This window comes from Cavia porcellus, unplaced genomic scaffold, assembly GCF_034190915.1.
Source record: "Cavia porcellus strain 051 isolate PalLab524CR breed Dunkin Hartley unplaced genomic scaffold, mCavPor4.1 scaffold_23, whole genome shotgun sequence".
NCBI lineage: Eukaryota > Metazoa > Chordata > Mammalia > Rodentia > Caviidae > Cavia > Cavia porcellus.
This window is the reverse complement of record NW_026947506.1, coordinates 26,550,535-26,576,863: the sequence shown is the minus strand read 5'-3', so window position 1 is coordinate 26,576,863 and position 26,329 is coordinate 26,550,535. Positions and strand designations below refer to the sequence as shown.

The following is a 26,329-nucleotide window of genomic DNA, read 5'->3' as shown; positions in this document are numbered from 1 at the left end:
GTTCCGCACCAGCCCTCTGGCTTCTTTGACCTCTGCGCACTCCCTCCATGACCGGCGCAGCCCCCCAATGAGACAGAGGACACTCGTGGGTAACAGGTAACTGCCGCTTTATTGACGCGGGCTCTGGTTTATATATTTGGCCGTGACCAATCACAGGCTGCCACGAGGGCTGCCATGAGCAAGCAGGGCTGGAATGGGATGCAGGCTCTGGCTAATATACCCAGCTGTGGCCAATCAGGGGTTGCCACAGAGTCGGCACGGGGCGAGTACGGAGTGAGCACGAGGTGCGCACCGGGTGGCTAGTTTGAAGAGGGGCCTAGCGCATTGTGGAAGCTGATGTGGTCTTATCGTCCGGGCAGGGTGTGTTGAGCGCCTGCGCCCAACACCTCCAGTTGGTTGTCTGGTTTGCCCCAGCCGTCATCTGCCTCATCATCATTTTGATCACAACTCATAGTTCAAAAGCAGGCTTTACACTCCAAAGACTGGACTGTGTCCTTGGCACTGGTATCCAATTGAGCCTCCTTTTTGCCCTCTAATACCTGTAGCAGGTGCCCAATGCTAACCTCACCAGGGACTCCCCTACAGGATGCCGGCTTCTTGCCTGCATGGTGCTAGCTCCAAAGGAGGAGGAGATGTTGAAAGAGTCTGAGTATTTTCCCCTTTTTTCAAAACTAACTTTCAATAACAAGTTAATACTGCTTTTGTAATAGAAAAACAGACAATATGAACATGTAACTCTAAACTTAGAAATAATGTTTCTGGTTGAGGGCAGCTTTGACTCCCGCAGTGGGATGCGGGGCCCTGTAGACTGCACTGCTCACTCCCAGCCACCCTTTCACATGAGTGTGCAAGAACAAGAGCAGCACGGGAGTCTAAGGGCAACCTTTCCTTCCATAGGGAGAACCGTCCCATCGCAAAGCCCACACGTTCATGCCTGATCTTCACAAGCCAAAACAAAATAAATATGCAGGAATAAAACAGCTTAATTTGTACAAGAAAGCTGAAGTGATACACTGATACCAAATAAACACTAGGCTACTCAGAATTCTGACGTGATCTGACCTCACCCAGTAATTTGATATTCCTGCAGTGATGATCTAGTGGGCCAGGGAGGAGTAGAGAGCTCATTTCTGCTGAGTGTCTGTACAGGCCAAGCACTTTGACTTAGTGTATTTCCCTAATCCTCATAATGACCCTGACAGGTAGGCAGTGCGAGTTCTGATTTATAGGAGAGGAAGCTGAAGCTCATGAAGGTAAATACCATGCCTAAGCACTTAGCACAGCACACGGCACACAGTAAACACTGAATGAATACCGTGTGAATGGATGGCAGGTCATGTAACTAATACGAAGAGCCAGGGTTCGGACCTGCTCCGTCTTGTTGCCGAGCTCACATTACTTCCAGCATGGTCACTGTCCTCCAGGACAGATGGTGCAGAACTGTCTGAAACTGCTAAAGAGATTACTGTCAATGTTAACCTGGGTAACATGTCTAGCAGCACATGATTTCCACCTTCAGATCAGAGCTATCTCCATTTCAAAATATGGGCTTGTGAAAGGATGAAAAAAGAAAAAACAAAAGGATTTTAAAGGACTTTTATAATTACTTAACATTCATAGTACAAGAAAATAAAAATCCATATATGGAACCATAATACACATATGTAACAGTTTCTTAGTTCAATATAACTCATCCCTTTTTTGTTGACCCCTGCAGCTTCTTTAAAACATTCTCTATGCAAACACCATCCCAAACATGTTTCTCTAATTTTACGAATGTTAGGCATTAGGCTTTTGTTCTTTGTTCCACACTTACATCAAAAACATTATTGGAAAATGCTAAAATAAATTAGAATGTGGCATTCTTTTTTAGCTATTTTGCATTCTATGTTAAAACACTTTACAACTACAAAGCTTGAAAAAATAATTTTACTTTTTTTCTGTGTATGATTGCTTGTCTACTACAAATGAACTACCTATCGAATTAAAGCATTTTATTATTCCAAAAATGTAAGGGAAGTATAAATATACGAACTTCAAAATGATTAACTTGTAGATACACGTTAAGATATTACAGACTCAGCATATTTAGTATTTACCAGGCAGAGAAAAAGAGTTAAGTTTTACTCTGTATTTGGCTACTATATCTTCCAGACAACTACTTATTTACCATTATTTTTCAAAGCATTATTGTTGGGAGCTTTTTATGGGGGAAAGGGTTTATAAAATCATGACCTTCCTCATCCAAAATCAAACAGAAGTGAAGGCTTCCAGTTGTATATCACAAAAGATGGTGGCTGGGAACAAAGGCTGTAACCAAAATGTCACAGGGCCATTAAAATGGAAAGGGCCTTTGCTTCATTTGAGATTTAGCATCTGATAATCTCATTCGATAAATCTAACTCGGTGTTCCTTCTCATTATGTTTAGCCACAAATTTGGCTGTGTATTTTAACAATTTTCATTTTACTCAGATATTAACAGAAAAATCACAGGGTTCTAAAGACAGGCTAATACCTGCTGAACTTAGGTTGAGAACCAGTCAGGAGGAAATACTCACTGTTCGGGTAAGCAAATTTCTAGAGATTCAAAATATTACAAGGCAAGTTCTTTAAAAAAAAAAAAACACTCTGACTAGAAAACATTTTTAAAATTTAATACAAATTACAAAAAATCTTACCTGAGTGTTAGTAAAACTGTGTATGTGACAAGTTTAACAAGGCAGGCATTCAATGAAAAACAATAAATTTGCTTTTAGTAATCAGAAAAACTTTAAGCCATTCTTCATCTCATATTTTAATCAACTCTTATTAAGGACTGTGGTTTTATTGACTGTTACGTGTGCATCTTTGATGTCCTCTTGCCATCAGAAGAGGCTGATGTGGTCTCTTTCCCGGTTAACCTTCAACACTCTGTACAAAGAGTTCTGAAACACGGTGGTGAAGTACGGCCTTGCATCCTTGAGCAGGCTGCTGCAGAGGGAGGGGTTCGCGGAGTTGGAAGGGTCTTCCAGGTCCCAGATTTCCAGCATACTGCAACCTGGCCTGAGAAGAAAGGATGAAAACATGGCTTCATACACAGAGAAAGCACATAAGTCATAAAGTTTCTCCGAGATTTCTGAAGACTCACTTATTTAACAAAGATTTTAAAATATCATTTAAAAAAAAAAAACTTAGGTTTAACGTTTAGAAATAATAAAAATGAAGTCTTTCCAGGATCCACTTAACCAAATCATGTGACATGTCCAGGTAGTAAAGGCTCAGTGTCCTTTCAGAAATATAAGTGCTTTTCATTTTCAAAATGAAACGTACATTTTCTAAGAATTATCACCATCCAAACATAATGCTACAGTACAGATGTGGAATGGGATGATTAAAGAAAAAACTAATAGAATTCCTAATGAAGTTGACAGTTTTGAGCACAAACTGTCTTCGATTAGTAGGGAAACATACTCTGTAGCAGGGAGAGGAGGTTCTTAGGCCACATTTACTTTGTTCAACCCTCTCTTGTCTGGGGTGGCTCTGGAAACTGAATGAGACGATGTTCTAACTACAGCAGAGCTCTTCACAGAACTCATCAAAGGAAAGGAGCCAGGAAAAATTAATTTTTAATATCTACATTTAGATATAGTTTATGTATTGTAAAATTCATCCATTTCCTGTGTAAGGTTTAAGAATGACCAAGTGTGCATAGATATGTAAACACTGCCCTAGTTGCCATACAAAAAATTTCCATCACTAACAGGTTCCCCTGCATCCTTCCATAATTTCCTTCCCCTAAGACAGCCCTGGGCCAGCACAGATCTCCTTTCTGCCCTACAGAATCCAGAACTCTATACACATGCATTAGGTAAACCTCATTTCCAGTTTCTTTACCTCAACATGTTTTTGGTACATTTTGTCAAGTATGTACCTGTGAAATCATGGCCAAAATTTGAATATATTCATCTCTCCCAAAATTTCACTCATGACTTTTTAAAATCTTACTGCCTGATCCTACGCTGCTGCCCTTCCTGGGCAAACACATACCTGCTTCTTGTCACTACAGATTAGATGCATGTTCTGGGACTGTGGCTTGCTTTCTTTTCTGTCTTGCTTCTTTCCATCAAAACACTGATATGGATATATAGTCATATTATTCTATCAAGAATTCATTCTTTTTCATTGATGAGTAGTACTGCAGTGTCAAAATATCCCAATAATATTTACTCATTTATCTGTCCATAGATACTTGTTTCCAGATTTTGGTTATTGCAAAACTGAGCTGCTGTGAACATCTGTGAACAATTGTTGGTATAAATTATGCTTTCTGTGATCCTCTATAAATGCACACACTAAGTGTATGTTTGATTTTTTTAGAGAACTGCTGAACTCTCTCACAAAGTGGTTGCACCATGTTACATTCCCATAACCATGAGAGATGCAGGTCTCCACAGTGTCTGCAACACTTCAGGGTCTTTTTTTTTTTAATTTAGTAAATGTATTATGTATTTAAGAGTATCTAATTCTAATTTAATTGGGTTGTTTCTAAGTTTTGAGATTTCTCTACACATCTAAAATTCTTCATTGGACATAGGCTTTGAAAATATGTTCTTCCAACTGTAAGTGATTTTTAAATTACTCCTGATATATTTTATAGAAGACTAGAAGTTTGTAGTTAAAATGGCCTCTTACCAGTGGGTTCTGTCACAGTCCTGATTATGGTATTGAATCTAAGACATCTTTCCCTAATAAAAGCTCACAATGACTTTCTTCCATGTTTTCTTCTATAACTTTTATATTTTTACATTTACAGTTTATATTTTTACATTTACAGTTCTATGATCCATGATTAGTTATTTTATAGGTGAAGTTCATTTCTTCCATAAACACCCCTCTTTAAGCACTACTTGTTGAAAAGCCTCATTTTTTTCCCTACAGAAATGCTTTTACCCCTTTGTCAAAAATCTGTTGCCCTCATGAACACTTTTTCTGCATGCTCTCATTTCAAGCATACATCTATCCTGACTCCCAAAGCACCGTTGTCTTGGTTATTGTAGCTGTACAATGAGTTTTGAAATCAGCTAATAAAAACTAGAAACCTGTTCTTCTGTTTCAAAGTTGTTTCAGTTCTCCAAGTCCTTTGCATTTTGTCAATGACCTGGAGAAACAGTTTTTCAAGTTTCATTCCTGCGGGCACATTGATTGCACTGAACTGAACCTGTAAAACAATTCAGTGAGAACGGACAACTCAGTGTTCACTATTCAGGCCCCCAACCATGGCACATCTCTTCATTTATTTAGGTATTGTATTTATCTCAACAATGTTTTGCCATTTTTAATGTGCAGGTGCCATACATCATATATTTAATATTCTCATATGATTACAAATATGGTCTAAAATTTCAATTACAAGTTGTTGCTAAGCAGAATTAGAATTGATTTGGTATCCTCTTTGCTTACAAAAGTTATCTAGTATCTCTAATATTTTCTGGTACTTCCACCAGATTACGTACAGATTAAACTGTATCTGAAGAGACAGCTTTACTTCTTCCTAAGTGATATGCCTTTTATTTCTTTTCCGTGCTTTACCCTTTTGATCACATTAATCATACAGTGCTTACGGGCAGTCATAAAGGAGTTCTTGTTCCTGACTTCAGTGAATTGTCTTTGCTTTTGACTGATGTAAATTGTACTTTCTTCATAAATGTTCGTTAGCAGGCTTAGTAAGTTACCTTCTATTTTCAGTTTTTTGGTGACTTTAACATGTATTTTTTACTTAGGCCTGCTTTAATTTCATTATAATCATAGACCATAGTTTGAATGATATGAATCGTTTAAAATTTATTGAGATGTATTTATGCCTAGATGAGGTCTTTCTGCAGTCTATCTACACCTGAGAAGAAAGCCTGCAGTATGTTCTTGGGTGTTGTGTTCTGTAAATGTCAACAAATTCATATTTGTTGATAGCATCATTAAAGTCTCCTGCAGACTTGTTAAATTTCTACTTATTCTGCATATTTCTAAGAGGGCTGTTAAAATTTTTGAGTGTATCATGGATTTATCTTTTTCTTTACAATTCTATCAGGTTTTACTTGATGTATTTAAAATTTGTTTTCTGGTGCATCAGTGTTTAGAGCTGTGATAGTCTCATCAAAAACAGATCCATCTTCATTGTAAATGACTGTGCTTAACCTGGATAATACTCTTTGTACCTGTATGTACTTTATTTCATAAAATTATAGCCAGTCCAGCTCTCCTTGACTACCAGTAGTTACTTATGTCTGTTTTCTGTTAACTTTTAACCTATTCAATTATTTATATTTAAGCAACTTCTTAAAGGTAGTATGTAGCATAGTGTAACTATATTTTGCAGTCTGCCAATTCCTGAATTTTATTAATGACATTCTGTCTTGTATTAGTTTCCAAGTGTTGCTGTGACAAATCATCACAAACTTTGTAATTTAAAGCAAAATACATTTATTCTCTTTAAATTTTTCTGGAGGGAAGAAGTTCACAGTCGCGGTGCTGAAGGGCTCCAGTCCTTGTGGAAACTCCCGCAGAAAGTCCGCTTGCTTGCCTTTCCCACATTCTGCTTCCACAGCCCCATCACCTTCACCTCTGACTCTCATTTTATAAGGATGCTGCACTTCACACTTCTCCTACCTGGTGACCGAGGTGACCTTCACACAAGAGCAGTCATTTAATCAGACCTCCATATGAGTAACATGTCCACAGTTCCTGGGTATTCAGACACCAACATTTAGGAAGGGCTACGTTTAACACAAAAGACTATTTCCATGAGAATGATTACTGATGCTGCTAGGTGTAAATCTGACATGTTGCTTTGCTATTTGTCTCATTTTATCTTTATTCTCCATTTCCACTTTTTCTGCCTTTATATTAAATAACCTTTATGATTCCACATTAAACTTGTTTGCTGCCTTGTTAGCTATAATTTATTGTTGTTTTCACTGACTGCACAGTGATTATAGGATATTGTATAGATACTTCCCAAGGATGTTTGGATTTATGGTATTTTGAGTTTATGATGCTGTAAAAAGAGATATACACGCTATAGAATCCATACTTTGATTTCTGACCTTGTCCCAGACTAGTGATTTGTAATTCGGTGTTTTTTTGAGATTGCTGGAAAGGGAAGTTAGCACAGTGGCCAGTCAGCATGCGATGCGAAGGATAAATTAATGGGTCTTCTACCGTGTACTGTGTGCTAAGTTATGACATTCTGTCGGTTACGTGTGTTAAATGTTTTTTCCACTTAGGATAGTTTCAAATTATAATGGGCTTTGGGGGACACAATCCCATCTTAGGTTGAGGAGCATCTGCACTCAGTTGACAGCACTGTTTGATAAACTGTGTTTCATCTTTTTGCATTCCATCACCTTGACAAAACACCCATCTGAGCATGTATATGAGATATTTACCATTTTAAAAAGCTCTTATGTCAAATGATTTAAACAGCTGTAGGTAAATACAATCTTTTCATCATGTTTGACGTAGTTTACACTAAGCTACATTGGGCAACAGTATAGGTATATTACATGTACTTTTAGCTTTCACTGTCAACTTATGATTAGTTTATCAGGATGCAGGTTGAGAAGAATCTGTATGTATGTAATAAAAACGTTATGATTACATATTTCTATTCTCTACCACATAGATACATGCTGTTGCAGTACATTTTAATTAAATGTTATAAATGCCACAATACATTTAATTTCCTTGAATAAGATAACTATCATTTTTTATTTTAAAAACAAAAAATAGAATAAAAATGATACAAAATTTCAAAACAAAATAGGAGCTAAACACTAGTTAATATATTGCATATTGTTATCTTCAAATTATTCAGATTATAAGATATAGGTATGAAAAAGTGATCAAATAATTGAACAATAAAAACACAAACTGTTGTTTTTGATGAACAGATAGTACAGTTATCTATGAATACAGATATAGATATCGATACACACACATACATAATCTTTTTCCTTCTTTTCTGCTTTCTCCTGTGCCAGTTGTTCTGAGTAGTTTCTTTCCCTTACCCTTTCATAGTATCTATCGTACATTTTGGATCTTATTTACTCTTTCAAATGTTTACACTAGGGGGAAAAAGATATTTACACGTGAGTCTGATTTATTTCACTTACGAGTATGGTCTCAAGCTGCATCCATTTTCCTATGGTTTTAACCTTGGTTTTATCCTTTGTAGCCGAGTAGCACTCTATCATATAAAAATAACACACCTTTTTATCCATCCCATGGTTAATGGGAATTTGGGTTGTTTCCAAGATTTAGCTATTACAAATTGTGCTGCTAAGCATGTGGGTGTGCATATATCATTGTGGCGTGATGTCTTCAATTCTTCTGTGAAAATACCCATAAGAGGAATAGCTGGGAACTCAAAACCTAGTTTTTATAGAAATCTCCACACCGATTTCCAGAGTGTTGGCACCAATCTACACTTCCATCAACAGTGGAGAAAGGTTTCTTTTTCTCCACAGCCTCACCAGCATTTGTTACTGGTTCATTTTTTGATGATAATAATTCTTTCTGGAGTGAGACGGAATTTTAGTATTGTTTTAATTTGCATTTATCCAGTGACAAGTTATGTTGAATATTTTTTCATATATTTATTTTCCATTTGTAGTTCTTCATCTGAGAAGTGCATGTTTATCTCAGGTACCCATTTTTGGATTGGGTCTTTGAATTTAGAGGGCCTGATTTTTTTCAGTTCTTTACATGTTCTAAATGTAAGTCCTTTGTCTGAAGGACAGTTAGTAAAATTTCTTACTATTTTGTGAGTTTTCTTTTCACTCTATTGGTGATTTCTTTTGATGTGCAAAAACTTAGTAAGTTGAAATCTTAGTTGTCAATTCTTTGAAGTACTTCCCATGCAGTTTGTTTTATGAATTCTTTGCCTACTCCTATGTTTTCAAGATTTCTACTTACATTGTCTTCCAGTAGACTTAGCATTTCTGTTTTAGTATTTAGATCTTTGATCCATTTTTACTTTATTTTGTACTTGGTGATAGACATGGGTCTAATTTTAGTTTTCAGCATGTGAAAGTCAATTTTTCCAGCACCATTTATAAAAGACGCTTTTCTTTCTTCTAGTGAACATATTTGGCCCTTCTGACAACATAAGGTAGCCGAGTGTCTTTGTAGTTTTGCCTGCATCTTCTAATCTCCTGCACTGATCCTGAGGTCTGTTTTTGTCAGTACCATGCTGATTTTTATCACAGTAGCTTTGTAGTATAATTTCAAGTCAGGGATCATGATTTCCCATCTTTCCTCTGTTTCCCAGGGTTGCCTTTGCTATTCTAGGTCTCTATCATTTTCAAATGAATTTTAGGAATTTTTTCTAGCAGATGATTATCTTTTGTAAGACTTATGCAAGGAAAAACCCTTCTAATACTGGCTAATGTGGTGCCATTTGCATGGCTATTCATGCCTTCATGTTTATCCATGTTTCTATATTGTGTCACTTTCTTTCTGCCTAAGACTTCAGTTTCCATGTCTTGTAGTGCAGGTCTGCTGCTGATAACTTTTTTTCAGCACTAGTATGCTAAGAAAAGTCTATTTTACCTTCAGTGTTAAGATATACTTCAACCCCATAAAGAATTACAAACAGCTTATCTTTGTTTTAGTTCTTTAAAGACTAGCCTTTTTTTTTTAACTGTTTCGTAGCAGAAATACGCTAGTAACTCTGTATCTGTTCCATTGTCTATACACTGTTTTTTTGTTTGTTTGTTTGTTTTTGGTTCCTTGAAGATTTTTCTTTTAATCCCTGATTTGAGAAACTTAATTATTATGTTTCTTAGTATAGGTTTTTTCACATTTCTTGGCTCTAGGATTTATGGCCTTTTTTAGACCTGTATGACTATAGCTTTTGGAATTTGGGGAAAATTTACACAATTACTATTTCAAATATTCACCTCCCCTCATTTTACAGGAGCTCCTCTGTTACAGGTATACTAAATTGCCTGAATTTATCCCTTAGATCACTACTACCTACTACTATTTCACCTTCAAGTTCACCAACATTTCCTTCTTCCACATCTTATCTGTCATTAGTATCTGTCATTACATTTATCCAGTATATTTTGCATCTCAGGTTTTTCATAATCAGATGATCAGTATGGCTCTTTAAAAATGTTTTCCATATTTCATCTCTTTTTGGCCATATGGAATGCAATTAATTTAACTGGTCTAATGTTCTTGTCTGCTAACTCTAGCATCAAAAACGTATTTTTAAATTACATTCTACTTAAGAGACAGTATAATCTTACTTATCTAATTTACTTATCTTTTTTAGCTAAAATAGCAGATTAATAATTTAATGAAATTCATTGAAAACAGAAAGTTTTGAAAAATCAGGATTATTGTAACAGAGTAAAACATTTGTTGCTTTAAAATTTGACACATGATATAGCACAGTGTTAACACTCACCTGGTTCTCCAAAGACACCATGCTTCTTCTAAAACATAATAATTCACATGTAATGCCAACAATTTATTTCTCACTTCTTTTGCAGATTTTCGACTATACACTGAATAAACTATTTTTGTCCGGGCCCTTTAAATTGAAATAGTAATAATTACAAGAAGAATTTTGAATAAATGATAATGAACTAAAGAAAACTTCTAGCAACTTGAAATTAGAACTCCTACTGGATGGAGTACTGATACACAAGAAAATAACATAAGAGATAGCCCTTTGGACATTCCTCCCTCGATTTTGAACATGCCAAAATTTAGAGCACTTTGAATATTGCACATTCTGCTTGTTAGCATACAGCCTCATCTGTAATTGTACTAGGTAGCAGAATAAGAGCTCAGGATATAACCTGTGCTTCACATAATCCACTAAATTATTAATCTGCACATGGAGTATATCCTGATAAGACTGAACATAGTGAAAGACAAACTTCTGTAAAGAATTTCATCTATAGAAATTCAGAAAAAGGGATGAGCTAAAGTTAAATAAATCAAATACAACATGTATACAGTGAACAGCTAGGATGTGGAACAGGTTAAAAAAGCACCTCACAGTGCTGGGAGGAGGCTCAGCAGGAGATATTTGCCTAGCATGGAAAAGGCCCTAGGCTCAAGCCCAAGCACTGCCAAAAAAAAACAAAAGAAAGAAAACTTTTTGGAGGTTTGACAAAATATGTACATAAAAAGGAAATGCACCTTACAGAATCACGGGTGCTCACTAAGCTATGTACAGAAATGCTTTGGTCTTAAGCCAGAATTCTTATGAAATCTTGAATAAATGATCACTTGTACATTAAATGTTACTTAGGATTTGGAGCAGTATGGGATGCCTAGTCACCAAAACCATACATAAAACTTTGAAATAATTTACCTCTAACAGCAGATCTAAAAAGGAAAAGATTATGCTGACAATTAACAGAGTGATCAAAATAAGTTTTAAAAAGCAGCTAAGTAAAGAGAAAACTTTTGGCCCTCAATATAAAGTACAGCTTTCACATTCAGCTAGCAAAATTCCCTAAATCTTCATCAAAGCATGCCATATGGCAAATTTCATATACTGTTTTTTTCCTGTTTCAAAAAGCCATTGGGCAGCAGTAGGATCTGGTCCGTTGCTTCCAATAGGCAAAGGCCCTTGTGGAGTTTACAGCATAGGCTATGAGTCACCCAGCCACCTCCTATTTCTACTTAGGAATTTTCCTGTAACAGTTCCCCCAGTCCCGTGCCTCTCGGTGCATATATAAGACACATTTTTCACTAAGCAAAGCAAGTTTTCCTTTTTCTTTTCCGAGATTTATTAAAACCGCTTCAAAGGAAAGAGGCTTATACTGTCATTTCTGGGTGATTACTACAGACTTTTTCAACCTTCAAAGATGAGTGCAAGGATGTGTGAGTGTGCATGTGTATGTGTGAGTGTGTGTGAGACAGTGTATGTGTATGTGAGTGTGTGAGACAGACAGTAAGTGTGTGTGAGAGAGACAGTATGTGTGTGAGTGTGTGTGTGACTGTGTGTGAGAGAAAGACAGTGTGTGTGTGTATGTGTGTGTGTGTGTGTGTGTGTGTGTGTGTGTGTGTGTGAGATAGAGAGTGTGTATGTGAGTGTGTGTAAAAACCTCCCTGTTCCTGAGAACCAGCAGCAGGCAGAGCATGAGTCAGGGTGAGACGGCCAGTGGTTGCCAACCTCAAGTCTGCATCCTCGTAGTGTGGGTGGTTCACAATGGGGTGCAGTGTGGACAGCTTGACACTCGCCATTGTCTGCATGGTGCCTGCAAAAACAGCATCTGAAAAACACAAAAACCAAAAGTTAAACTTATAGTATTTGAATTCAAGTAAGAAAGAATGATGAAGCACACGTAAATAATAACCACAGGGGTTTGGACGAAGGTCAGTGGTAGAGCCCTTGTGTGGCATACAAGTGCTTTGGAACGCCTTGGATTCATCCCCGGAAAATAATGATTGACATCATTCTTTCTATTCACCCAGGACTTACTCATCGCCTGCTATCCTAATAGCTAACTTTTGCTACACTGACATCAGGGACTATGCTCAATATTTTCATAAGGATTAAGTGATTCCACTTGCACACTTCTGTGAGGAGAGCTACACTTCCCTTGCTGTGTAGGTGAAGAAACAGCAAAGTGAAGTGAGTCACCAAGACTGCACAGATAAGGGTGCACAGCTCAGTCTCTTGGCCCCTTGATGCCAGCCTCCTATTGTGTCAGCAACACACAGGAGTAGAGAGAAGAGATGTTTCATAGCTTGCGAGGGTAAAGCATTTCCAGTGCTAGGAAATGAGAGACTACGATACAAGGCAAGTCTCATGGTGCATTTTCTCAAACGACCCTGTGTGTTGTGAAGAATATGGTCTTGTGGCTGTACCCCAGGAGAACACTGTGATCTCCCTTCAGATGGTCTGAAAGTACTCATCACTGTGTTCTCTTAGTTTCTGTCTGAGTCATCAAGTCAGTTTATTACTTACTAGTGGTGGTTTTGAGTGGCACATATGTATTTGGTCATAAATAGGAATATATCAAAATCTACCACTTGACGACATTTCACTTTTGTTTATTGTAGACCAAAAGACCAAATGCTTACTTTCTGACATTTTTGTATGATAAATGTTCATGTAATTAGGAAACATATGATCATTTTTATCAGCACATTAAAATTGGTGATAAAACAAAGTATGTTATTCAGGTCTCCTAAAACAACTGAATGCTTATTTTCAAGTATCACTAAATATTCTTAATGCTAACTTTGAAGGAAAACAAAATACAGGATCTGTGAAATGCTAGCAAGACAGTATCATAACAGACTGTTAGGCCTAGACTAGGAAATATCATCATCCAAACTGAAGCACAGTGTGCCCTTAATGTGTATTGCTTCCACCCCACTGTAGTCAAGAAGGTGAAAGTTAACTCCTGTGAATCTAACTACACACAGACACACATACACATGCATACACACACTCATACACACATTTATATGCTAAATGGTTAGAACTACACATATGTATGCATAAAACTAAAGAGCTGCATACCTGGTCTGGTATTGTAATTGATCCATTGTATAAGTTCTTCCTGAGGCATATTAGTAAACTCTCCTCTTATGCTCCACTGACTATGTATGTTTGCACAACCTTGTATTGACATCATTGTTAGAATGCCAAAGACAACACTCTCAAAACGAAATCTGCGAAAAAGCCGGCCAAAGAACTGAAATAGATAAAAAATTATTTATAATTCTTATGCAAAGAATATGATAAAGTCACATATAAACACCTCCTACTAAAGCCAAGGCTATTGTTTTGTTATCAGCAAACCAAACATTAATTAGTATCACCTATTGCTTAAGAACAACAAATATGTTTGGATTACTGGGCCCAGGTGAAATGGAGCTTTCTCTCCTCTCAAAATTATTACATAAGGAATATCTAATCCTTCTAGCACCAATTTACAATGAGTGGATAAGATTAGCATATTATAATTGTTAAATACCTCAGAACTAATCCTTCAACATGTGGGTGCCTTTTATGAACATTTTGACTAACTAGGAAAAAAAATCTATTAGCACTGATATGTGTATTTCCTCTCAGGAAAATAGGCATGTGATATTTTCAGACATTGTGTTACCTCTATAGGCGCCTAATAAAAATTTAGGTGCCTATAGAGGTAACACAATTCTAGCTAATTTATCTAGCTATTTTGTACACAGTAAGAGAATCACAGAATTGACAGCTTGCCTTAGGATCCTCTAACTGCAGAGTAATTCCTCAGCATCTGCTTAGTACTGAACAAATACCACAAGGTGGCTCTGGAGGTTTGGAGACTGCATTTAATGACAGGACATGCACAGAGGGGAAAGTGTCTCTTCACTTGTCATAGAAACACTGGTTACACTCTAGGAATTCTTTTCAAAGCCATCTGACATCATGTTACATACTCAATAGTGAGTCATGAACTGCCATTTTAAATAATTTAGGTTAGCTAACTTAAAAACACTCAGTACTCTAATGTTTTGGAATACTCAGCAAAGCCCCGGCAACCATATTATATTCGCTAAGTTATCATAGCCCAGTTGTACAACAGTGGACACCTCACCTGTCGAGAGCAGATCAAGGAAGCCATAACACACATGTGCGGGGTCAAAAACAGCTTCAGCTTCAAAATCAAAATGGCAAGGACTGAAAATGCTAACAACTGCAATGTGTGAAAAACCAGCTATAAAGATACAAAACAAAATGACACTTTTATGTGTTTTACAGTAAATAAGTATGTACGTGAAACTATTATTATTCATTAGGCAAGAGAGCTAACATATTACTATGCCTATCAGCTATTATTCATTCAACAAAGATCCACTGAATGTCCATGATATCAGATACAAGTCTTGGCATCTTTTCCCCCTGTGAGGCTGAGACAGCACATTTAGAAAGGACTGGCAACAAGCAGACACAGCAAACAGCCCAGGACAGAGTGGTGAGAGCATGGCCGAGAACCTGGGGCAGGAGAAAGAGCCCAGCACCGCAGGACATAATCCTGGCCACAGGCAGGGGTTGTAGTGTGACTGTCTCCATGGACTGCACTGAAAAGGTGACATCTGGGCAAGGATTTGCACAATGTAAGAGGTAAGCTTAGGGACAGACATAGGGAAGGACTGCTGTGTCATAAATGGTCACTCAGTCAATAACAATGACAGCAGCATAGGAAGTGCCCATTTTAAAAGGAGTAGGACATAAGTATAAATACACTTATATACACTATATATACAAAGTATAGAAAGGGTACACTACTTTGATCTAAGTGACAACTCTACTGAGCAAAGGTTTCAAAGAAAACTTCTGACAGTCATAAAATGCTCTTTAGAAAAAGGAATGAATAAGAGCAATAACTAATGCAATGAAAGGCAGACAGGAACTAAATATGTTCTGATTCACTAATATTCAAATTAAATGTTAAAAATAATGATATATTTCCGTTTATAAAGTTGACTGTGTGTTAGGGAGAATGCAACAAAACAAATACTGAAATAAAGTCGGTACATTTTCATTTTTAAAGTTATCAGGGCCTAGGAAAGAGCCAACTCCAACTTAAACTGCCATTCTAGGAACTTATCTAAGAGAAGAAATGTGCTACAAAAGATGATCACTGAAGAGTATTTTCAACAGCAAAAAAAGCAAACAAGTGACAAATAAACAGGAATGAGAAACCAACTGCTACATCTCTACAGGTACACAGCCATAGTAAAATGACATAGTGAAAGATGAAATGGAAAAGTTTCTAGGACATAAAACTGCATACTATAGGTTACTAATTCTGTTTTGTAAAAATCATGAAAATACCTGTACACACACACACACACACACACACACACACACACACACGGCGTGGTGTAGGGCAGGATGTTGTAGGAAAACATACAAAAGTAAACAGATTGATATTATTTCTGAATGGTAACTGTTCTGTTTTCCAAACTGGCTTCCAAATCCCTACTGTTCAAATGTGAGAGCAGACTGCAGAGAAGGCTCAGCAGAAATGCATTACCAGTGCCCAGAAGCTCAAGCAAGGTAGCACCCTAGTAAGTGATCTTTGAACTAGAATTTAACAGTAGCCTCCCAGAGAGTAAAATGAGGAAACCTTTACCTCACCATGTTCAAGGAGCTGTTTTCTGGAATAAAACAAAAATATTATCTATTTACTGAATGCTCATCACAGTACGATTATGTAAGATAGCTTCATTTATTCTTACATTTTCGATACTTGATTTTCTTTAAACGAGTTAGCAGCATAAATAAAAATAAAGATTAGATAACACTACTAAAATTTTCATTAATTTAAAAGGCATAATTTACAGTCATCCTTTATAAGGTTTATCCAAAAGTTATTCTTTGCTTAAGATAAATTGGGTTTTACTGATTCCTATAGGTATTATTGTAACTCTGGAGGGATAAATGAATAGAAAAGCTTTCTATTACATATTCAAGATATGGACAATAAATATAATACTTTAGATAATTACTGCTGTCCTTTTCATTTTTCATAATTATGAACCACATGAACATTCTTGTACATATATCTTTATATATCTGAATATTTCCTTAAGATAAAGTTCTACAAGAAAAATTACTGGATAAACAACTTGATTTTTAGTTCCAGAAAAGTAATCCTGGTTTACTATTTAAACCACTGTGTAGGGAGTATAGGAATAAGATAGATATCATTCTTACCCGCATAGAACTTATGCTAGATTCACAAAAGAAGTAAGAGACTATACATTTTATTGTCTCACTGGGTTGTTTTTTCTTTTTTTTAAATTTTATTTAAGGAGAAAAAGAAAAAAAGCAGAGAAAGGGTACAAGTTTTACAGATTTACAGAAAAAAATAAACAGTAGGAAATCACTAGTTAATGGATTACATATTGTCATCTTAGAAATAATTGTTCAAGCCACAAAACTAAAGCTCACAAAGTGGACATTCCAACAGTGAGACTGCAAATACTTCTGTTCAATGATCGAACAAAACTCAGTAATATCATTATCTATCTTATACACTTAAATATACATGCAGTTATATCGTTTAGAGCACTTTCTTTTCCTCTCTTTTGTACAATGACAATTACACATTTTGGGTTTTGTTGCTCCCACAGTTCTTATTACTTTTTTGGAAGAGAGTAGAACCAATGTGACATAACAGAACAGAGTCAGTCAAATCAAAAGGGTGGACATAATAGATAATGTAAAAACATAATACAAGGTGATCAACAATTGTTACCATGATGCCTCCCGCTATCTCAAAAAGAATTGCCTATATCATCAGTTATAATAAAATTGAACAAAACAATAAAGAATGAAACCAAGAAAACCAAAACATTGGAGACATTACAGGTCTTCAAAAGTAGATAATAGTCAACCAGAATGGGTGTCATAATGAATCCCACTATCTTCACAGCTGTTGCCTAAACTTTCGAACCTGGTACTATCAAGCAAAACAGAATAGAGGAACATCAGGCAAAACAAGATGGTGAGAGCAATACAGGGCTTTAAATCAAGATAATGGAAAGTCAAAGTGGGTTACTATAATATATCCTTCTGTTTTTTAATTTATTTTTCCCTTAATTAAAAGGATAAAAATAAAAAGTAAATAATAAAATGGAGACTGAGATAAAAGAAGGCATAACAGCAAAACAGCGCAGATCAAAACATAACCATTTAAGCAAAATAGTGTTTCACCACAAGATAATCCCGACATAAAAGTAGTTACCATATTGTCTCTTTCCTTGAAATCTTTGAGTATAACTTCGTATACTGTAGCATCAAATATATCAAAACAATGTAAAACCATTTAAGAGAATGACAGTATTACAGGGTATTTAGAATCAACTAACAGAAAATGAACAATGGTTTCTGTATAATCTCCTTGTCTATAAAAGTTTTTGCTTATACTATCATATAATAAAATCCAATAAGATACAACCTGTTTAGACCAATGGAGACAGAAGAACAAAAGCTTGATGAGACTTCAAAACCAGATGATACTAAATCAGTATTACCTATTAAGACATCATTTTCTCCAAAATAGCTGTTCCTATCATCCAATCTTCTCTGCCTCATTTCTGTTGAGCTCTTTTTCTGTCATTAGTTGTCAGTTTGTCTTCTTCATTTTGTTTTCTGCTCCATTCATTGTGGCCTCTCTGCCACTATTTCTGGATTCTTCATATTTTTCTTTTTTAGAATATCCTGCAATATTCTGTGTAGAGTTGAATTGGTGGTTTCATATTCCCCTAGTTCCTCTTTATCCTGGAAGCACCTTGTTTTTCCATCAATTTCCAGGGATAGCTGTGCAGGATATATCAATCTTGGCTGGAGATTATCTTTCCAAGCTTGAATTATTTCCCCCCACACTCTTCGTGATTTGATGGTTTGTGCCGAGAAATCTGCTGTAATTCTGATGGGTGTTCCCTTGTAAGTGATCTGTTTCTTGTCTCTGACGGCTTTTAATATTCTGTTCTTGTATTGGATTTCTGGAATTTTAATTATTATATGCCTGGGTGTTGCTCTGTTTGGGTTGCAGGTGGCTGGGGTCCTGTATGCTTCATACAACTGAGTATCTTTACCTTTTGCTAAATTAGGAAAATTCTCCTGGATTATTTCTGTGAGTAGCTTTTGTAGTTCATCTGTTTGTGTACCTACTTCTTCTTTTATGTTCTTAATTCTTAAGTTATAGATCCTCTTATCATCTTCTAGTCTTTGTATTATTGCTGTTTGTTTCTTTGATATTTTTAAGAAGTTTTTCATTTCATGCTCCCATATTACAAATCTGCCCTCCAGTTCAGATAATCTGTCCTTAGTTTCTTTCAAGCTGTTATGCCAGTTTTCGATAGAGTTTTTAGTTGCCTGGTAATCTCTTTGAACCTGCTTCATGTATTCTATGTTTTCTCTATTTTCTTCATCAAACAATTCACCCCTCTTTTTCTGTTCTTCCATTCCACCATCTGTTTTTCCTTGGGTGGTGCTTAGCATTTCTCTAACTATTCTGCTTATGCCTAGCTTCAGGTCATTAATAACTTCATTCATGAACTTGTCTATGAGGCTCTGGAGATAGTGCTTTATATCTATTGGTGCTGTGCCTGCTATTGCCTGTTTCTCAGGATTGGGGGCCGAGGAGCCTTTCTTGTTGCTGCCTCTTCCCATATTCTTTGTTCCTTATATATGCAAGCGTATATAGGAGGCCCAGCTTCCTTCCCTGTCGGCCACAGTCTGATTGAATTGCGAAGGCTGGGTGTTCCCGCCCACTGCAGCGCACCAGGAAGTTGCAGACCAGGCAGCCTATGAGGGGCCCGCCCCTCCAGGTCAATCTACCTTCAGGCGCTGGGACCTGGGTTGTGCTAGCCTACTGGGTCTCAGCCAGCAGCGTCATGTAGGCTAGGCACTGCTCACCAATCCCGCTTGAGAGGGGGATACGTGACTGAAGTCACTACAGCGCCCTGTTCCCGCAAGTCTGCCCGGTCCCAGAATGTCCTCTGTCGGAGTCTTCTAGACTGTGGAAGAGTCCCAGTTTCTCTCATTCACCGCAAGTCAATACACAGCTCCCCGCCTGTCCTGCTTTCAACTCCATTCACTGATTCCCGTTCTCAGCTTTCACGCGTCTCTCTCTCTCTGCCGAGCCAATTCAGACGCAGCAGCGGCGGCGGGAAACCCAAATTGTGGCTTCCAATGGCATGGGCTCCAGCTTCCACGCTGAGGCTTTTCTGTTCCTATTATAGCACCAGGATTGCATTCCCAGTTGGTTTCTCTCAGCCCAGTTTGTTCTTGAGTCAGCAGGGCATATCTCCACTTGCTTATGATTTCTTACTCCACACCATTCCTGAATTCTAAGCTGGGTCTTTCAGAGAGCCTTCATAGCTGCTGCTATCTGTCCACCATGTTCTCCCGGAAGTCCTCACTGGGTATTTTATAAAAGTTTTTACAAGGTGCAAGAACCTTCTGATATGAATTTGGAGGTAGGAAAAAGAAGTAATATGTGTTCAAAACAAATCCAGGGGCACAAAGACCTGAAGATTTAAGTAAGAGTCACTGGGGGAGTTCTCCTGAGACAGCAGCAGAGTTACCACACTACTCTGGCTCTGAAGTAGCTCCTTGCCTAAAGTACAACCAAGTGAAAGAGGTCTCCCCAATGTCCAGAAAGCTTTCAGTCACAGCACAACTCTGCAGTGAGTGGCTGGCTACATCCATGAAAGAAGTTCTGGAGGGGAGTAACTACTATAAATGTCTAGGATGCCCCACCATATATACTGATAGAAATAAATTTAACAGCTGATTCCAGATGTGCATATTCAGGATGAAAATAGCAAGAAATTTAAACACCGGACTGAAGAAGTAAAAATTCTGCCCTTTCAGGAAACAGGATTAATGCAACAAATAAAAGAGTATTAAATGAAAATTCCAATTATTATACTCAGTTAAATTTGAAAGGATAACACATTCATACAATTAGATAAGCTACAATGAAAAGGTGCTGGCAAAAATTATGAGGAAAACATTTATATAATTCAAAATAAGGTTTAAAAAACAGGAATGTACACAGTTGAAGCTGGTAATTTAAAACTCAGCCACGGGATTCTGAGAACATAGATAAAATAGGTAATATGATAAAAGCAATAATAAAGTTAAAGAAAGGCTAAGCCAGAAAAGAAAAAAAAATCCTCATGCTGAAAACAGATTTGAATGCTCAAATTACATTATCCTAAGCAATAAACTTCTAACTCTCTCCTTCTCTTACGCACATACATACACCTCTCCAAAATGCTGAGTAAAACTCAGACATAGTCACTGAACAACCTTTCAGTTAAACATGTGGGCAAAAATGATAGCACTTCTCAGCTAAGAAAGGACTCAGAAAATATACTATCTCTGTGCTCTAAAATATATCATTCAGAAAATTATAAAATATCAACAAAAGATACTTGGAAGATATATAAATGGAAATATAACCCACCCAAAACAATCCATAAGCTCACCATTGTACCAAAATCTCAATGGCATTTACTGTAGAAATGGGGAAAAAAAACAACTCCACAAAAGTATGAAACACAAAAGACCATGAACAGCCTCATCATGAAAATAAGTCACAAACTTGGTGGTGTAACACTTCCCAACTTCAAAACATATTTCAAAGCTACTTAATCAAAGCAGTAGATCTTGGGCATAAAGTATGACATGCATACTGATGGAAAAGCAGAGAGCAGTCCAGAAATAAACTGATGCTTCTACAGTCAGGTGATCCTTGACCACTGTACCAATGTTACACAAGGAGAAAAGATAATCTCCGGCATATGGTGTTAGGAAAACAATATATACACATACAAACAATAAAACTGAGCCCTTACCTGATCTCACACATAACAATCACCTCAAATTAAAGACTAAGACTTAAGATCGGAAGCTGTGAAACTCCTAGAAGAAAATTTAGAAGAAAACCTTCATGACATTATTTTTGGTGATGTTTCTTGAATATAACACCAAAAACTCAAGGCAATAGGAACATAGATAAAAGGAATGTCATGGTTTACGTCGGTGGATCCCAAGCCTCATGGAATTATGGATGTGACCAAATTGAGCATTGTGATTGGTTTGTTATCTTGTGCTTGAATTGGTAGTGTGTTTCATCTGCCCAGGGGTGGAGCCAGGATATGATGTAATGGCAGGAAGGAAGTGTGTCTCTCTCTCTTTCCAGTTAGTGCCTTGCTATTTGCAGTGGCCATCAATGGCTGCCCTGCCACGCCACACTGTCTTGGAGCCAACTGAATATAGACTAAAACTTCCAAAAACTGTAAGAAATAAACCTTTCCTTCCCTAACTTTGGGCATCAGATATTCTGTCTCAGCACTGAGTAAAAGGTAAGTAAGACATGGAACTACACCAATTTAAAAACCTTCTTTAAAAGTCAAGAAGAAATACAACCAGAAAAGCCATAAAAAGATGCAAAAATCTGAAAAAACTCACAAAATAAAATGGGTTTCTTTTTTACTCAGAAAAGGTTTAAACCTTAATAGTATTGGTGCGCATAGAAATGCATGAAAATGGGCACTTTTACTACTGTAATATCTCAGAATTTACAAAAATACAGAATATTCATACCTTATCATCCAACAGCTCTATTTTATGCTTCATGATTTATAACTGTGCAAAGATATATATGCAAGAATGTTCACCACTCATAATATTGGCTGCTAACCAAAAATGAAATATCATCTAAATATCCTTATGCAAGGAAATGGCTAAATATACGGTGTTCCCACATGCTGAAGAACAGAAGAATGCAAAGACTATTATAAAATATAAAGAAGATATAGGCACAAGCCCACGACACACTGTAAATAAAAATAACAAGTTGCAGAAAGCCCAAGACACACTGTTAAATAAAAATAACAAGTTGCAGAGAAACAAGAACATGATTGCATTAAAGTCTCTTTCTCTATGTGTTTTGTAAAATGATTCCTACAAAGCTGCTTATGATCAGTAACTGTGAGAAGCAAACCGAAGACAGGCGATGCATGCTTTTCTCTGAATAGATAACTGACCTGTGCTTTGGAAGGCCCCCCGCACAGGCACATGCACACACACATACATGCACCTCACTACCACATGCACACATAGGTACACAATCAGTAGGAAAGATTTCTTGCTCTGAGGATCTTCTGTCACTGGCCCATTCTCATTAAACCTCTCAAATATCTGAACCCAGTGTCATGTGCTCAACTTCTGTTATCAAACTGAACACCACAAATTTGTCACATGTTCCTTGTATGACTGTGTGACTATGACTATTCCTTGGGTGCCCTGGCCCCATCTGAGCAAAACCAAGCACAGCGTGTCTGCCATCACCCTTGCTCTGGAAATGACCTCAACAAATGTACATAAGGCTTTAGTCAGCTCTTGTGTGAATCACACAAAACTGATAACTAAAAACAGAAAGTGTGGGGTGTAAGATTCATGAAAACTATGTTCATTATTTTTCTGTAATCTCAATATGTTCTGAAAAATCAAGATCATAAAATAAAATAAAACAGACTCAAATGACATACCACAATTATAAAATGTAGTTTGAGGAAACATTTCTCTCAAAAGGAAGTTGCCTTTACAATTTTGCTTTGTGTGAGACCTTTAGCAATTTATTTCTGTGGATTTATTTCAAACATCATGTTATATTTTGTTGGCATGTGTTTATACCTCTATTCTGGTAACTTCCCTGAAACCACTAAAAACTGTGGTATAAAACAGATTTCATAGTAAATGCAGTTAAAAAAAACCTTTTGTAAATATTTAATAAAACAAATAATGGCCAAAACAAAACTTTAACTTACTTTTGGTTATTGACTTTAAATTCAAGTGATATGTTAAAGTTAAATCAATTTAAATTTTGAGTTATTTCACAAACATAGTATTTCCAGTACAAGTTAAAATACAAAGGAATTCATAAGAACAGCAGTCTTTCCTTAAAACATAGAAATCTGGTTCCTATTTTCTTTCTTAATCATAATGGTAGAGATTAATGTAGATTTATATTATGAAAATTAATATATCATTAAGTTATTTAATTATTAATGTATGTTTTTAACACAACTGTGATAGTTACCTTTGGCAAGTGTTTGTAGATAAGGCACATAAAATGTCATGCACAGTCTGTGAACAGAAAAAGTATTTTTTTCATGTTAAGTGAGTTTTAAGGAATAATGAAGTCCCAGCTTTGTCCAAGGCAAACTGCTTTAAATGATAATTTTCTGTTCTATAAAGAATATATCTTAAGGTACACTTGAGCTCTGAAATCCTAAGCTTCTCTAATGTGGATAACTAATTACGAATGTTAAAATTCACACTGTTCCTGGGTACAGGAGTAGAGGGGGGTACAGATTGGTGTCCACACAGATGGAAGCTTCTCCTGTATATTTACAGAGAGTGTTTTAGCTCAGCCTTGCTAGAAAATGAGGATCCCTCTCCATTTCCCAACTGGCCCATTATCTACTTCACTTGAAACTTGAGATTATAATTAATTAGTTGTGGACGTGTAAGCCTCCCTAGTTACTCTTTCAACCCGATGTGACTGCTACAAGAAGCTTGTGAAACTCATTAGCATGGACCCAGGAAGGCTGAGCACTGGAAAGTGGAAGTGCAGAACTGAAATGTCGTGTTGGCCCAAGAGAGGCCAGGAGGAAACACAAAACATTTAAAGGTAACTTAAACATCTCTCTACAGGGTAGGTGGCTTACAGCTCAGAGACAAGCACATTAAAAAGTAGTTGAATCTGGACTCTAACTGAAAATGAAATAAGTTTAGACTTTTTAACTTTTCTCACTAATTCAAAAGCATACTTGACAGAAGAATATTTCAAATTCATCGGAACAGAAATGCATTTGAATACTATAATTTATCAGGCTTGAAGTGACATAAATGAAATTCTGGTCCTCTGGACAGGCAAGTGCCAACTTGAGGGCATACATGATAAAAACAGTCACTTCCATGAGTTTAAATTTGGTACAGTCACAGGAATGTCACACTACATGTACCATCTTTTCTTCTAAGTGACTGTGTAGAAGTAACAACTTCCATGAGCATCAGCAGTATCCCTGAAGGTAAAAATAAACCCCAACAGGACAAATAATGGTTTCCAAGTGTGCAGGGAGGATGGGAGCTTTGATGGCAGCACGGGAGCAAGGGAGTGAAGTAGGGAGAGAGAAAAGGAGGCAGGGAGAGAGAGCCCAGAGAGAGAGAACTTGCTAGTGCACATGTACAGTGTACGGTTGTGATGTGTCTGAGGTTACTAATGTATTTATGAGTCTTGGTCCTTAGTTTTTTGAAAATACAGTCACAGTAGGTCTACCTAGCACTGTCTCCCACCCTGGATGTCTCTCCACTGAAAACAAAGTGCATTCAGGCATTAGCCATGCAGCAGAGCCCTATAAGAACACCACAATTGGCTTAGATGGAACAGAAATGGGTACTAGGAAAGTCTTTGGCCAGGGAATGGAGAGCAGTGAACTCATTCCCACTTAATCTGCTCCCTCTCATTTCCTCTTGAGTCAGTTTAGGGCATGGTGAGCTATCCAGGGAAGTGGGTGTGATCTGTTGTCTCTGAGATCAAAACACCATGTACAGAACATTTCCCAGAGTCCTTCATTTGGAACCAATCAGACTATGGTATCCTCAGTTCTACAGGAGAAACTCAAGCAGGTTTTCAACAGCATGAAATGTCTAGACCCGACATCAGCCTGAGGTCTGGGGAATAAGGCTGTCATCAAGCAGCGTGTCACTGTTGACACTTTCAGTGGCACACCCTGTTTGTTTCCAAGGTGTGCTTCATTTCTTGCCTTTAGTTGGGCCAGACTTGTTCTGAGGAGCGTGTTTCTTTTCTTTTCATACCTTTAACTAATGCAAACCCATGCTACTTTTAATGCTTGTCTTGAGCAATTCTTTGTTCAGGACAGAAAGAATCTAGAAAACACCTCTAGAAGGAGACTAGAGAACTCCAGGCCCAGTGACACTCAATCCTGACTATCTCTGAGCAGTACCTAAGAAACTGGATCAAGGGGGAAAGAATATAGATGTAACAGGAGATTGTCTGCTCACTTGTAAATTATTCCTACTCTATGTGACAACAAAGAAATGAGGCATGTGATATAGGGACATGTGCAGAAAACATGCAGTTTGCCTTTAATTACACAAAACTCTTTTTAACAGAACCACCACTACTATGGTGGTAGAGAAATCATGTTACTGGTATCTACTGAAAAGTATAAAGTAAATATTTATTGATGTAAGGCAAGACAACTACTAAATAATGTTAACAAAGACTGTTAAAAGACAAATAAAAAAGAAATACAAACAAACCCTGTAAGCCCACTGTCATGGAATGGGCATTCAGATATACCACTCCCAGTCCAAGCACACCTGACAGCATATTTTAAAGATTGTTTCTTTTATTATGACATTTCTTACTTCTGTGCAAAAACACTCAATGTGCAGAAAAAGATAATGTAAATCTCTATACAACGCAGGGTATGGCAGTGCATGCCTGTAATCCCAGTACTGGGGAGGCTGAGGCAGGAAGACAGTAACTTCAGGTCAGCCTGTGCTACAGAACAAGACCTTGTTCAAACCCAAGGAAGAGGGGGAGGGGATAGGAGGAACAGGAGATGGAAAGACAAATAGAAAATAAATGCTTATACTAATTTTTCCTGCTTGTCTATACTCAAAATAGATCAAGACTTCTTTGAATGTGCTTTACCTGTGACAGACACTTAAGTCATCACTGTATTTTTCTTAGTACCTATCACAGTTGT

At 37.0% G+C, this 26,329-nt stretch overlaps 1 protein-coding gene across 1 annotated transcript in view; it reads right to left on the bottom strand.

The window, feature by feature from the left end:
* Positions 1-1,581: 1,581 nt before the first annotated feature.
* Positions 1,582-26,329, bottom strand: part of LOC100718116 (probable C-mannosyltransferase DPY19L2) — a 63,601-nt gene continuing 38,853 nt past the window's right edge. Inside the window, exons 16-22 of the mRNA XM_063233945.1 lie at positions 23,629-23,675; positions 16,138-16,162; positions 14,596-14,715; positions 13,536-13,710; positions 12,177-12,276; positions 10,452-10,577; positions 1,582-3,043 (exon numbers count right to left, since the gene is read on the bottom strand). Coding sequence (XP_063090015.1) covers positions 2,866-3,043; positions 10,452-10,577; positions 12,177-12,276; positions 13,536-13,710; positions 14,596-14,715; positions 16,138-16,162; positions 23,629-23,675 — 771 coding nt within the window. The 3' untranslated portion in view covers positions 1,582-2,865. The remainder of the gene's footprint in view (positions 3,044-10,451; positions 10,578-12,176; positions 12,277-13,535; positions 13,711-14,595; positions 14,716-16,137; positions 16,163-23,628; positions 23,676-26,329) is intronic.